The 15,691-nt window shown below is 36.7% G+C and overlaps 1 protein-coding gene across 5 annotated transcripts in view; it reads left to right on the top strand.

The window, feature by feature from the left end:
* The window catches only part of LOC143019644 (2-amino-3-carboxymuconate-6-semialdehyde decarboxylase-like), a 117,335-nt gene that overhangs the window by 27,991 nt on the left and 73,653 nt on the right, over positions 1-15,691 (top strand). For 4 of the 5 annotated variants that reach the window (XM_076175687.1, XM_076175812.1, XM_076175530.1 and 1 more), the window contains one exon: positions 7,723-7,849. In XM_076175687.1, coding sequence (XP_076031802.1) covers positions 7,732-7,849 — 118 coding nt within the window. In that variant the 5' untranslated portion in view covers positions 7,723-7,731. Of the gene's footprint in view, positions 1-7,722; positions 7,850-13,341; positions 13,432-15,691 lie in introns of those variants that run through there. The other variant, XM_076175756.1, reaches the window with a different exon arrangement.

Raw genomic sequence — 15,691 nt, 5'->3', positions numbered from 1 at the left:
AACGTGAAGAGTGTCACATATGGAAAGAGTAGAGATGATTATGATAGAAGTAGAAGACAGAGATAAGAAGAGCAGAAAGTTTGTAATAAATTATTTGCCCCAAAAACAGCCTCGTGGGAAGAGTGAACATAAAAGTATGTTAGAAGACACAAGAATAACATTAAACAAGATAATGGAAGATGGAGGAAGAATAGTTATGATGGGCGACTTTAATTGCAAAGAAATCTGCTGGGAAGAGATGACAGTAAAGGGTGGAGAAGACTCATGGGGAAATGTTCTACTTGAGATGATTATTGACCACACAATGACACAATGGATTCAAGAGAACACTAGGTATAGAAATGAAGAAGAACCATCGAGACTAGACCTAATAATCACATCAGAACCTGAAATAGTGGAAAAGATAGAATACCAGGCACCAATAAGTAAAAGTGACCACATATTGATAGAACTAGAACTAAATGAGGAAAAATAAATGAAAAGAAATGAACAATATAGAAGAGGAAGATTGATGTATGAAAAAACAAATTTTGATAAAATAAGAGAATTCTTCCAAAATGAAAACTGGGAAAGAATACACAAAGAAGATACAACAGTAGAAGAGAAATGGAATATTTTGACAAAAATTCATAAAAAAGGAGTGGAAAAGTATGTCCCAAGACAAAAACAAGAAAAAGAATATGTAAAGTGCTGGTACAACAAAAGTTGTAGAGAGTTAAAAGACAAAAGAGACAAAGCTAGGACCAAATTAAGAAAGACAAAAGACCTGAAAAATGGAAAATATATACTTGTTATAGAAATGAATATGTACAAGTGTGCAGAGAGGAAAAGAGAAAATATGAAAAAGATGTCATAGAAAAATTTAAAGATCAACCAAATCTATTCTACAGATTTGTAAACAACAAACTGAAAAACAAACAAGATTTGGAGAAATTAAGACAAGGAGGAGTTGAATACACAGAGGAAATATAAATGGCAGAAATTATGAACAAGCATTTTAAATCAGTGTTTACAAGGGAGAACATACAACCTGAAGAGATTGAATGGAAAGAGAAAGTCCCCCCTATTAAAGAAATAGAAGTAACAAAGAATGAAATAATGAAACATTTGAGGAATCTTGATGTTAGAAAATCGCATGGACCAGATGAAATAGCAAACTGGATTTTGAAAGAATGCAGGAATGAACTGGCAGACAAAATACATAGCATAATAAACAGTTCCTTGAAAGAAGGAAAAGTTCCAGAAGATTGGAAAAAAGCAAATATAGTACCTGTATATAAAGGAGGAAATAAAGAAGACCCTACCAACTATAGACAAATACAATAGCAAAAATCTGTGAAAGAATTGTCAAAAGTAGATGGGTAAAATATTTAGAAAAAAACAGCACGCTAAATCCAAGGCAATTTGGATTCAGACAAGGACGATCATGCGTGACCAATTTTATATGTTTCTATTCAAGGCTAATAGATATAATACAAGAAAGAGATGGATGGGCTGATTGTGCATTTCTAGACCTATAAAAAGCTTTTGACAAAGTACCACATAAGAAGTTGCTTAAGAAATTAGAAACTGAAGGAGGAATACAGGGCAAACTGCTTAAATGGATGGAAGACTTTTTGCAAGAAAGAAAAATGAGAGTAGTGATAAGAGACAAACACTCAAAATGGGATGACGTAATAAGTGGTGTTCCACAAAAGAACAGTTCTGGCCCCAATAATGTTTGCTATACAGTATATATTAATGATATGGATGAAGAAATTGAAAGCTATATGATCTTCTTTGCAGATGATGCAAAACTATTAAAAAAAGTGAACACGGAAGAAGATTGTGAATCACTACAGAGTGATCTAAATAAAGTCTGGGAATGGAGTAAGAAGTGGGAGATGGAGTTCAATACTAAAAAGTGTAGTATAATGGAATTTGGAAAAAGCAAAAACAGAATAACAGGATCATATAAATTGGGAGAAGAAGAAATAAAAAAAAGTAGAAAATGAGAAGGACCTGGGAGTCATTGTTATGAATAAAATGTCACCTGAGAAACAAATAAATAAAAATTTTGGTGAAACCTATAATTAAATAAGAACAATCAAAATGGCATTCACATACTTGGATGAAGAAATGGTAAAGAAAATACTAATCACTGATAAGACCAAGATTGGAATATGCAGCAACGATGTGGTCACCAAGTACAAAAAAATGTATAAAAAAAACTTGAAAGAATACAAAGAGCAATTACAAAATTGGCACCAACACTCTCAAAACTATCATATGAAGAGAGACTAGAAAAACTTGAACTACAGACTCTAGAGCAGAGAAGAGAGAGAGGAGATTTGATAGCTATTTACAGAATCATGAAAGGCATAGAAATTATTGATAGAGAGAATCTAATAAAATGGGATGATAGAAATACAAGAGGACACGGAAAGAAAATAAAAAAAGACAGCTATAGAAGAGATGTGAAAAAGAACAGCTTTCCTCACAGAGTAATAGACAGTTGGAACAAGTTAGATGAGAAAGTAGTGTGTGCAAAAACAATACATGAATTTAAAAATAGTTTAGATAAAATGAGATATGAAGACGAGACACCACGAGCATAGCTCCCCTTCCCGTAAAATACAACTAGGTAAATAGACAGTCATGGATGAGGATGTGAAATGATACATGAGCTTCTTTGCTGACGATGCCAAACTGTTAATGAAAGTAAAAACTGAAGAGGATTGTGAATCACTGCAGGAAGTCCAGAATAAAGTATGGAACTGGAGTCAGAAATGGGAGGTGGACTTCAATATTAACAAGTGTAGCATAATGGAGTTTGGAAACAGCAAAAATAGAATATCAGGAGAGATCTAAAAAAGATTTGGGTGTAATTATCTCAAACGACTTGTCCTATACAAACAGATAAACAAAATTGTTGGAGAATCCTACAACTTGCTAAGATCAATAAAAGTGGCATTTACATATTTGGACGAAGAAATAATGATAAAAATATTGGTCACACTGATAAGGCCTAGACTAGAATGTGCAGCGACATTGTGGTCACCCAGTACTAAAAAGAATATAAAGAAAATAGAAAGAATCCAGAGAGCAGCAACAAAAATGGCACCTGCACTCGCAAACTTATCATATGAGGAGAGATTGGCAAAACTAGATTTACCGACTCTGGAGCAAAGAAGAGAGAGAGGTGACCTACTGACCATCTACAGAATCATTAAAGGCACAGACATACTTGATAGAGAGGACTTGTTAAACTGGGACAGGAGAAGCACAAGAGGACATGGAAAGAAAATATAAAAACATAGCTACAGAAGAGATCTGAAGAAAAACAGTTTTCCACATAGAGTGGTAGACACTTGGAACAAACTGGACAAGGAAATAGTGTGCCCAAAAACATTCATGAGTTTAAAAGCAAACTAGACACTGCTATATACATAGGCAGGACACCACAAGTGTAGCTCCCCTTCCCACAAAATACAACTACCGGTAGGTAAATAAATACAGTCAGACCTTGCTGAACACAAGTTTTAGGTTCCTTAGCCATTGTATTTATTTACCTAGTTGTAATATATGGGAGGGGAGCTATGCTCGTGGTGACCCGTCTTTGTATCTCTGCGCATCAAGTTTTATCTTAAAATCTTGTATAGTGTTTGCACATACTGTTTTGTTGTCTAATTTGTTCCATGTATTAATTGCTCTGTGTGGTAAACTGTTTCTTTTCAAGTTTTTTCTATAACTATCTTTTTTTCAGTTTTTTTCCGTGTCCTCTTGTTTTACCGTTGTCCCACACTAACAGGTCATTCCTGTCTAAAACTTCCATTCCTTTCATTATTCTGTAGATAGTCAGCAAATCTCCTCTTTCTCTTCTTTGTTCCAGAGTTGGTAGGTTCAGTTTGGATAGTCTTTGCTCATATGTTAGTTCGGTGAGAGTTGGTGCTAGTTTGGTTGTCGCTCTTTGTAATCTTTCTAGTTTCTTGATATTCTTTTTGGTACTGGGTGTCCAAAGTGATGCTGCGTACTCAAGTTTTGGTCTTATTAGTGTAGTTAGTATTTTCTTTATCATTTCTTCATCCATATAAGTAAATGCCACTTTGATTGACCTCAATAAATTGTAGGTTTCTCCAAATATTTTATTTATATGCTTATCAGGTTTCATGTCCTTTCCAATCATCACTCCAAGATCTTTTTCAGAGTTTGCTTTTTTATTTTTTATTCTCCAATTCTGTAATCTTTTGATATTCTGTTTACTCTTTCCAAATTCCATTATACTGCATTTCTTTATATTAAATTTCACTTCCCACTTTTGAGTCCAATTCGATATCGTGTCCAGATCTTGTTGCAATGAGTTGCAGTCCTCTTCCGTTTTTACCTTCTTAAGTAATTTTGCATCATCTGCAAAGAAATTCATATAGCACTCCACGCCTTCATTCATGTCATTAATGTATACAGCGAACATGATCGGGGCCAGAACCGATCCTTGCGGGACACCGCTTTTTACTTCTTCCTAGTTGGAGAATTTTTGTCTAATTACAACTCTCATTTTCCTCCCAATCAGGAAGTCTTTCATCCATTCCAATAATTTTCCTCTGATGCCACCCTTTGATTCTATCTTATTTATTAATTTCCTTTGAGGTACCTTATCAAATGCCTTTTGCAGGTCCAGAAAAGCACAGTCTGCCCATCCATCTCTTTCTTGTATTATATCTACTAATCTTGAGTAAAAGCAGATCAGATTTGTTGTACATGATCTCCCTTGTCTGAATCCAAATTGATTTGGGTTCAGTATAGATTTTTCTTCCAGGTATTTAACCCATCTGTTTTTGACAACTCTTTCACAAATTTTTACTATTGTGCTTGTTAGTGAGACTGGTCTGTAGTTAGATGGATCTTCTTTATCACCTCCCTTATAAATTGGTACAATGTTTGCCTTCTTGCAGTCCAATGGTACTTTTCCTTCTTTAAGTGAGGATTTAATTATATTATATATTTTGTCAGTTAATTCTTCCATACATTCCTTCAGTATCCAGTTTGCAATTCCGTCTGGGCCATGTGATTTTCTGACATCAAGGGTTTTAATTTGGTCACTGATTTCTTTTTGTGTTACGTCTATTTCTTTCATTGCTGGCGATAATTCACTCACTCTATCTACACTGTTAGGCGAGTTTTCTATTGTGAATACTGATCTGAAGTGGTTCATAATTTCAGCCACTTCCAGTTCTTCTGTATATTCCTTTTTATCTTGGCGCAGTTTTTCTATTTCTTGTTTGTTTTTCAGTTTTCCATTTACATATTTGTAAAATAATTTGGGTTCTTCCTTACATTTGTCTATTATCTTTTTTCATAATTCCTCTTTACATCTGCGTATTTTTACATATTTGTTTCTTAGTTTGATGTATGTTTGCCATTTGCTTTGTTTCTTATCTCTTTTCCACTTTTTCCAAGCTTTGTCTCTATTTTCCTTAGCTTCTACATCTTTTGTTGTACCAGCTCTTTATGTATGCCTTTTCCATTTTTTTGTTGTGGTACATATTTGTTCACTCCTTCATTATAAATTTATTTTAATATGTTCTATTTTTCTTCTATCCCTGTATCTTCGTTTTGGAATTTTTCCCAGTTTGCATTGCAAAAGAATGTTTTAAGTTTCTCAAAGTTTGTTTTGTTATACATAGGTCTTCCAATTCTATGTTTATCATTTTTGCTTTGGCCCATTTGTTCTTTCAATTCCATTTCTATTAGTACGTGGTCACTTTTTCATATTGGAGTTTTATAATAAATTTTTTCAATAATCTCAGGTTCTGTCATAAGTATTAAGTCCAATTTTGAGGGTTCTTCAATTCCTCTGTATCTAGTATTTTCTTTAATCCATTGGGTCATTGTGTATTCAATGGTCAAGTCAAGGAGTACATTGCCCCAGTGTTTCTCTCCCCCCTTCACTGTCATTTCTTCCCAGCATATTTCGTTTGAATTAAAGTCACCCATAATTACTGTATTTCCTCCATCTTTCAGTGTTTCAATTAATTCATCTTTTGTATCTTCTAGTAACTCGGAATGATCCCTTTCTGTCCAGGCTTGTGTTTTACGAGGTACATATACCACTGCAAATTTTCTTTTCTTCATTTGTTTACCTTCGACTTGTACTATAATTGATTCTACATTGTTTTTTCCTTCAGTTATTTTAGTTACAATCAAATCTTTCTTGGTCAATATTAGAACTCCTCTGCCCTGTTTGTTCTTTCTATTCTTTGTCCAACAGTTGTATACACCTTGTCCCACAGTGTGGGGTGTTAGGGTGTACTTTAATTTGGTTTCTACAATTCCCATTATGTCTGGTTCTTCTAAGACTAGATAATTGTTTAATTCGTTTATTCCTGAGATTATTCCATCTATATTTGTATACGCTATTTTTAGTTTCTTTTCTCCTCCCCTTCTGTCTTCTTTGTTTCTATTTTCCCTATGTATCTTTTTCTCAGCCTCATGTCTATCACTCTCCAAAAAAACTCCTCCTTTTCTTTTTCAGTTCTATTCTCATTCTTTTCATTCGCCTCATTCCTAAGTTCTTTGTCTTTCTCTTTTTCTTCCTCACTCATTTCTTTTTTTATCCATATATTTTTGTACTGTTTGCTATTTGCTAATCTTATTGTTCTAGATAATATTTCTTCTGTGCTTGATTGCGATCTAAGTGCAGGACAAAATTTGTGTAGGGCAAATAACAGGTCTTATGGGAAAAATTAGGTTAGGTTCCCAGACCCTCTCCAGACACTGGCACACAACACAACCAGGCAGGCTATTCAAATTGTGCTATTGTGAATCATGGTCATGTTCAGCAAATGCTGGGATATTTTACCTATTCATGTAAATGTGAAATTTCATGCATGGTGAAGTCATGTTGGGCAAGGTCTGATAATGTGTATATATATATATATATATATATATATATATATATATATATATATATATATATATATATATATATATATATATATATTGGTTGCATGTTATTGGGCAGTAGTATGCAATTGATACTGTAGGGACTCTATGGGGTGCCCCTACAGACTAGAGCCTCACATAATTTTCTCTATGTTAGTGGAAATCTCTAGCATAGATACTACTTTATTGCACTGCAACTGTCCCTCTTAATACTGTCTTGAACTGCTTCTTTAAGTATATATATTCCCATTTTTGTCTTTCTATTGTGATAAGGGGAAAAGAATACTGCCTCTGAGTTTTCCCACTTTGGTAGTATAAGCAGCTAATACAGGATAGGACTAGGCATCCTGCTATCTGTAACCCTAAGGTTTGGGTCTTTTAATGTGCGAGGGTGTACAGATGAGAGTAAATGGGAAGAGATAGACATGTTTGTGAGAAGGAAGATGGATGTGTTGGCATTAAGTGAAACTAAGTTTAAAATTTTTATGGAAATATAGAACAATTCTCATTCTGATATACTCCCATTTATTAGATTTCAGAGGCAACAGACAAAATCCATGTTTCAGAAGCTTTTAACTCCACCCACATTACTATACAATTGTATTATATCAAAAAGTCATTTATAAAATCACTTGAAGTCTGATATTAAATTACAGTAATTATGTTGAATTTATTGTATTTGTCACATCTATACCCCCCCCCCCACCTGTTTCTGTTAACTTCAAGGATGTGCGTATGGTTAGAACAGTATTGTAAGGTAATCATTTTCTTTTCAAGGTAATCATCATCTTTTCAATTCAGATCTGAACTATGCCCTTCATGAAGCTGGACATACATAACCATATTCTGCCAGAGACTTGGCCGAACTTGAAGGACCGCTATGGCTATGGAGGCTTCATTCAGCTTGACCACAAATGTAAACAACAAGGTGTGTGTGTGTGTATGTACCTTATTTTACTGACACATTTGTAATGTTAGGTTAATTAAAGTTTAACACATTGACACAATTATTATTTAAGTAAAATTAAAGCATGATACAGAGTGTGTCTGCAACCAAAGCAGGAATAATACTGCTTACCAAGCATGGGCACACCCAAATGTGTTGGAATTACAATTCTATTAGCAGAAACCCACTAGAATGATTCCATCTAGTCTAGTTACAACTATTCATCTTTACATGGTGTTATGATTGCAATGCATTATATGATATAAACATAATATATTCTGTACACACCCACTGCATAGCTCGGCCACCACCTCTCGGTGCTCTCACCGAGGAAACAACATTTGTGGCAGGGAGCAGATAAGCACAATGGCATGTAAAATACAGCAGTAGACAAAGAACAAACACATAATATACAATAAACACTACCACATACTGGTGCCAGTAAAAAAAAAAAGAATGTGACATAAATTGCCAGACATCGGTGATGTGACACAATATACATATGAAATATATAGAAGTACATAGGAAAATTTAGGAAGGTATACAACAACCATACATTTGGCTGACAATTACAGAAGATCTCTTGAAAAACATAGGTCACTTCCCATGACTATACCAAACATAACCGAGGTTCCACATAATTATTTACATAATTTACACTCTTAATAGATAGCAGTTATAATGACAAAAGGTTCACAGGAGCACATATTTACCTACCTAGTTGTATTTACCTAGTTGTATTTTGCGGGAAGGGGAGCTATGCTCGTGTTGTCCCGCCTTTGTATCTTGCAGTGTCTAGTTTGTTTTTAAACTCATGAATGGTTTTTGCGCATACTATTTCATTGTCCAGTTTGTTCCAAGTGTCCAAAACTCTATGAGGAAAACTGTTTTTCTTCAGTTCTCTTCTATAGCTATGTTTTTTTATTTTCTTTCCATGTCCTCTTGTGTTTCTTTTGTCCCAGTTAAGTAAGTTCTCACTATCGAGTACCTCTGTGCCTTTCATGATTCTGTAGATGGTCAATAGGTCACCTCTCTCTCTTCTTTGCTCCAGTGTCGGTAACTCCAGTTTAGCCAATCTCTCTTCGTATGATAGGTTTGCAAGTGCAGGTGCCATTTTTGTAGCTGCTCTTTGGATTCTTTCTATTTTCTTTATATTCTTTTTGGTACTGGGGGACCACAATGTCGCTGCATACTCTAATCTAGGCCTTATCAATGTAACCAATATTTTTTTCATCATGTCTTCGTCCAAGTATGTAATAGTATACAATAGTCTTACTTGACTATCAAGGCATTGTACATTTTGAATGTAGATGATGCAAACGATGAACATGGGGTGACACAGTGAGAACATTGGGTCTTGGGTAAATGCAGGTATGGGTACCTGTGTCTTCTTAAGCCTATCAGAATGCAGAACCTCACTAAGTCCCTGAGATGGGTAAAAAACCATGAACTTATTGAGATGAAGCCTCTGCATCACCAGAAAAGGATCAATAATTTGTTTAGCTTAGACTGTCACTCAGGCATTTGTTTAAATACTGTACATGATCACCCACCTGGATGGAAATAGGTGTAGCCTTACTATGTTGTTTCTGTATCATGTTTTATCTAGAGTCTTGAAATTTCCTTTGGAGAGAATCATAAATGGTATGCAATGTATGACTGTAATCTTCAGAATTGTAGAGAGGATGAATAGGACTATCCAAAAGATCATACAGAAGCCTCCTCTAAGAACCATAAATGATATAATGGGGTGTCTTTCCCATTGCTATATTGATAGTGCTATCAATGCAGGGACTGACATGAGGTAGCCAATCTTCCCAAGTTTCCTGCAGAGCACCAACAACGTGACTTATAATGTTAATTATTTTCTTATTTGTTTGCTCCACCATATTGTTAGAGGAGGGATTATAAGCAGTTACAAAAGTCTGGGTGATTTTGTATTGTTTGCAAGTGTTGGCAATGACCTCATTCTTAAACTCAGTCCCATTGTCACTAAGCAACACTGAAGGAGTAATGTAGAGACAGAAAACATGGGAAACTAGAGCATGAGCAACTACTGGAACAGATTTATTATGAAAGGGAGCCAATATTGCAAAATGGCTAAAGTGATTGACACATACAAGAATGTACACTGAGCCTTGAATGCTTCAGGCCAATTACGAGATCAGTGGTGAAAATGTCAAAGGGGTGAGAAGGAATAGGATACTCTAGAATAGGAGCAGTGTGAGTAGACCCTTTGTTCTGACCACAAGACTTGCACTAGGCTACATGATGGCAATATCTAAACACATTCTAGGCCAATAATATTTCTTGCAAGCCATAGCCAGAGTTTTGTCATGGCCTGGGTGACCAGCTTGAGGGGAACCATGAGCAAGAGATAAAACAACAGGAACTAGGGACTCAGGGATCATTAACTGTGCCACATCTTGCTCAGATACTTTCACATTACAAGTGAGAACACTGTTTTGCAAGGAGAATTGAGACAGGTACAGGCTATTTAATGTTTGCTGGAGAGAGGGTAGAGTGCCGGAGGACTGGAGGAGTGCCTGTATAGTTCCTCTTTACAAGGGAAAAGGGGACAAGTGTGAATGTAGTAGTTTCAGAGGGATTAGCTTGTTAAGTGTAGTTGGGAAGGCTTATGGGAGGATCTTGATTGAGAGGATTAGGAGAGGAACAGAGGGAGTAATTGGTGAGGAACAGTGTGGATTTAGGGCGGGTAGAGGTTGTGTAGATCAGATGTTTGTGGTAAGACAAATATGTGAGAAAGCTATAGGAAAGGGGAAGGATGTTTTTTGGGCTTTTATGGATCTGGAAAAGGCTTATGATAGGGTAGACAGAAAGGCACTGTGGGAGGTTATGCAGATATATGGGATAGGAGGAAAGCTTCTAGGAGCTGTCAAGAGTTTTTATGAGAGTAGTAGAGCTTGTGTCAGGATTAGAAATGGAGAGAGTGAGTGGTTCGAGGTAAAGGTGGGACATCGTCAAGGATGCGTTATGTCGCCCTGGCTGTTCAACTTATACATGGATGGGGTAGTGCGAGAAGTAAATGCAAGGGTAGTGGGTCAGGGATTGGAGATGGTTAAAGAAAATGGAGAAAAGTAGGAGGTGAGCCAGCTGTTGTTTGCTGATGACACTGTGCTTGTGGCAGGATCGGAGGAGGGACTGAGGAAGTTGGTGACAGAGTTTGGGAGAGTATGTGATAGAAGAAAGCTAAATATAAATGTGGGTAAAAGTAAGGTGATGAGATGTACAAGGGGCGAAAGTGGCAGTAGACTGGAAGTGAGCATTAAGGGAGAGCGACTGGAGGAAGTGGATAGTTTTAGATACTTGGGGGCAAATGTGGTAGGAAAAGGTGGAGTGAAGGTGGAGGTAGAATGTAGATTGAGAGAAGCGAGTAAATGCCTTGATGGATTGAAGAGTGGAATGAAGAATAGACATTTGGGAATGGATGCTAAGAGGAGACTGTATGAAGGAGTGATTGTGCCAACAGCACTGTATGGGGCAGAAACTTTGAACATAAGAGAGGAAGAGAGAAGGAGTTTGAATGTGTTTGAGATGAGGTGTCTGAGAAGTATGGTGGGGGTTACTAGGTTAGATAGAGTGAGAAATGAGGAGGTGAGGAGAAGAACGGGGCTGGAAAGGGAGTTGGGAGATAGGGTTGATGAAAGAGTATTGGAATGGTTTGGACACATGGAAAGAATGAGTGAAGAAAGACTAGTAAAAGAGGTATGGAAGGCAGATGTGGAGGGAGTGAACATGAGGGGATGTCTTAGGATGAGGTGGATGGATGAGGTGAAGGGGGCTTTGGGGAAGAGAGGAATGTCTGTTGAGGAAGGACGGGAGAGGACAGAAGACGGGTGAATGGAGAATGGTTGTATATGGATGATGTTGTGATTGCATGAGGTGTAATGGGCAAGGGGATGGGGGGTGAGGTAGTATGTGTGAGCAAAATTTGACGCAGCCCGAAGGGATTTCTCCCCGTCTTCTCCTTTTATGCATGGGTCGCCGATTTAATGAAGCGGCCTTGCTGTGGATGTGCTGTGTCTTGTGACACTGCTTCAGACCCAGGGCAGTGGACAAGGTGCAGGGATGACCCGTCATCCAGGAGGTGCTAAGATAAGAGGGAGGGTGGAGGGGTGTGGAGTGTATTCAGGGATGGAATGGGTGGGAATGATTTTATGCTTTTCCTTTTTGGCTACCTCCCTTGTAAGGGGGAAAAAGCCTTGGTATATGTATGTATACAGGCAATTTTGGCAAGGAGCATCATTGCCAGATTTTACAGCATAAATGACAGCAGACCAAACAGGGTCCTCACATTGAGCTTTGGCTAAATCACGCAGGGAGAAATGGTGAATTACAGCAAGAGCAGCTATGGGTACATTTTGTGAAAGTGCATCAGCAACATTGTTTGCATGTCCTGAGATATGCTTAAGGATTGGATTGAACTCAATAGTAAGAAACCATCTGGCTAGGTAGCCTGAATGATTTTTGCCCTTGAAAAGTTGTGTGACAGTGTAGTGACCCGAACTGTGGGTCGTTTGGTAGCTGATCTTAGTGGTCGGCAGTCTCAAGTGGATTGCTCCTCTTCTGTATTTTATCTTATTTTTCTATTTATTCATTTATTATTATTATTATTTTTTTTAAGATAGTTAACATTGGCCAGGTAATGTGGATATCATACCAATCTGCCCAGGGGTAATTACAAAAAAAAAAAAAAAAAAAAAAAAAAAAAAAAAAATCAATTATCTGTGCTAATTGTATCTCCAGGAGGGGAAAGAAATATTTAAAGGAACTCAAATACATGCCTCAGCTTCCAGCTATGAAAGGGAAAATATATATATATAATATATATATATATATATATATATATATCAATAGGTAGTTACCACCACCCTTCCTGATTTGATAAAGTAGTTAGGCATGGATTTCCCTCCCCCTTCTATTTCTCCTGTGGAGTCTTGGGATTCTATCCATTCAATGGTCCACCTAAATTATCATATGTTGGGTGGTTGGAGAAAAAAAAATACCCTATTAATTTCTATTCCTTGTGCATTTTTCTTTTATTTATTTATATATCACAAAGAGAGAGAATTACATCTATATCACAAAATGTGTAAGAACTAATATTGTACATAAACAAACTTAGAAGTATATATGTCTCACTCTCTCCTGTGTTCATGGTCCCTCGGCCTAGGCATATGCACCTTTCACTGTTCCACATTCATGGCTACTGGACCTAGGCGTATGCACCTCTCACTTCTTTCCATGTTCATAGTTATTAGTCCTGAACACTGCTATAAATCATCCAGGTACATAAAAAGTCCATTACCCACTAGTCCATGAAAATTTAAATTAATAATGTGCTGGCATGTTAAAGGAGTATTCCATAATCCCATGGGGTAGTGGAGCCATTCATAATGACCTGACAGAGTCGAGAAAGCCGTGATCTTACAAGACTTTTCTTCCAAAGGAATCTGCCAGAAGCCAGCCTTTAGATCCAAGGTGGTGAACACTGTGTTACCTGTTCCTATGGACTGAAGAAGATCACTCAACACAGGCAAAGGGTAATGATCTGGAACTGCAACATTATTGTCACACGTACTGACATGTCTATGGACACAGGTCTGCTTAGACTTTTGCTCATAACGCTTATGAAGGAAAAATTAAACATTAGAATGACCTACTTTGTTACAATATGTGCATGTAAGTATGGTAGATACAGATGGAAATGAAGGAGTGCTCTGCGTTGGTGTCGAAGACAGAGGAGGTGGTCGAGGAGTGCTCTGTGTAGGTGTTGAAGACAGAAGAGGTGGTGAAGGAGGAGTAGGAACCTCCATAGTCTGCTGTGAATGACTAGGTAGTGCAGGAGCTAGCAAGACACAATGATGCAATTCTTTTAACTTTCTAGAAAGCTTTGTTGCAAATGATAGTAAAGACTCATCTGTTTGATAACTAAGACAAGAAAAAATCCTTCATTCATAAGGAGGAAGGAATAAAATGTAGAATAGATACTCCAAAACAAGTCAAAGTCTATCTAGAGTGATTGAATTTTTGTCTGTCCATTGTGAATGTATCAAAGAATCTAATACTTCAGAGGCCACCATACTGGCTCTAGCCTGAGTACATATTAAATTTTCAGTGTCCATAGAGGAGGAGAGTATGTCAGTCAACCTGATGCACCAGAAAAAATTGTCACCAGGTTTGCATCAAACATTTTAAGAAAATTTGCCTTGAAGATTGACACATGAAGCTGACATCATCTCAGAGGCGAGTGAGTTGGGAACAAGTTGAGGTCTAACAAAGAATATTTTGGCTGACCCTGTAATGACAGTGTTGATGATTCTACCCTCACATTGTTGAATAAATGCAGATGCTGAATAATTAGGATCCTCACCATAGAATTTTGTAACGGAGTGGTCTTGGTGTAATAGGGTGATTATGGAAATAACTTTTATTTTTATCTATTACCAATATTTTATTTGAAATTTTATTTTGAAGATACCATTTCTGGCAAAAACAAGATAACTCATCTTCCCTTTTTTTTTATTTATTGTCTTTTTTCCAACTTTAGAATCACAAGTACTGTAAAAGGAAATTACACACTTATTTTACTCTTTATATTTTATTTTATATACATATACCAAAGGCCTTTTCCCCATTACAAGGGAAGTAGAAAAAAAAAAAAAACAATGGCATGAAAACCACTCCCACCCATTCCATCGCTAACATACTTCACTCCCCTCCACCCTCTTCCCTCCCTCTTATCTTGGCACCTCCTGGTAAAATAAAATGGCACAGGAGGTGCCATTTTATTTTACAATTGATAATACAGGATTTCCAGTGAATGGGAAGTGTGGTGGTGGAGGAAGCATGTTTTGTTCAGACACATCATGTTGACACCAATGTTGTACATCCTCCTCCTCCTCACTTGAGAGAGAATAGCCATTGTCAGATGAACTTGCACTCTCATCTATTGTATCCAAGCTTGTAATTTAAGCTTCATATTCATTCTCATCTTCTGAGCTCAACACCTGGGCATAATTTATAAAAAAAAAAAAAAAATGAGTGTATGTGCTTGAAAGTGATGAGTTTGCTTCCTTTGACTGATACCTTATCACTAACAAATGCATTTTGAGGTAGAAGAAACACAGCTACCAGACATATGATTCTTCGAGTATACTCATTGATGGCTGAGAAGGGCCCTAATCCAATGAGTACACTCACATGTGCCTGTTTTTGTAATATTATGTTTGGAAGAGTTTACTCGTCGCACTCTGAAAAAGAAAAATTGGGTGAAGATGAGTTTACTCGTCCTTGCCTGGTAAGGGGTTAATTTATTCCTATGACCTCTTAAAGCTTTCCCATTTTTTCACAAGAGATCTCCTCTGTCAATGCAGAGGAAATGTGTACAGACGCTCCTCAACTTACGTATTAGTTACGTTCCGAACGGCCGAACGTAAGTTGAAAATGAACGTAAGTTGTTACTGTACTATACATCCGTAAATTCTATTACTGTATCTTATAAAACACCCCTAAATCATTAATTATACACATAACATTGTAAAATAATAACATTAATTTCAAATAAATTAAATTCAAGCAACATAAATTGAGATGGTGGAGGAGGGGGAGGAAGAGGAGGATGAGGCAAGGCATGTTCAGTTTGTCGTTTGTACAATGTAAACAATGGACGCAGTTTCATGCGCAAGTATCATTTGAACTACAGAGAGCGTGCTAAACTAAAAAATTCACTCAAATTTTTTTTTTTTTTTTACAATATTTTTTTTACAGTCAGTTCAAACGTAAAATCGAAAAAATGTAAAA

The sequence above is a fragment of the Oratosquilla oratoria genome, chromosome 1 (assembly GCF_046742065.1).
Source record: "Oratosquilla oratoria isolate Oo_2021 chromosome 1, ASM4674206v1, whole genome shotgun sequence".
In the NCBI taxonomy this organism is placed as follows: Eukaryota; Metazoa; Arthropoda; class Malacostraca; order Stomatopoda; family Squillidae; genus Oratosquilla; species Oratosquilla oratoria.
This window is presented reverse-complemented; position numbering and strand designations above follow the sequence as displayed.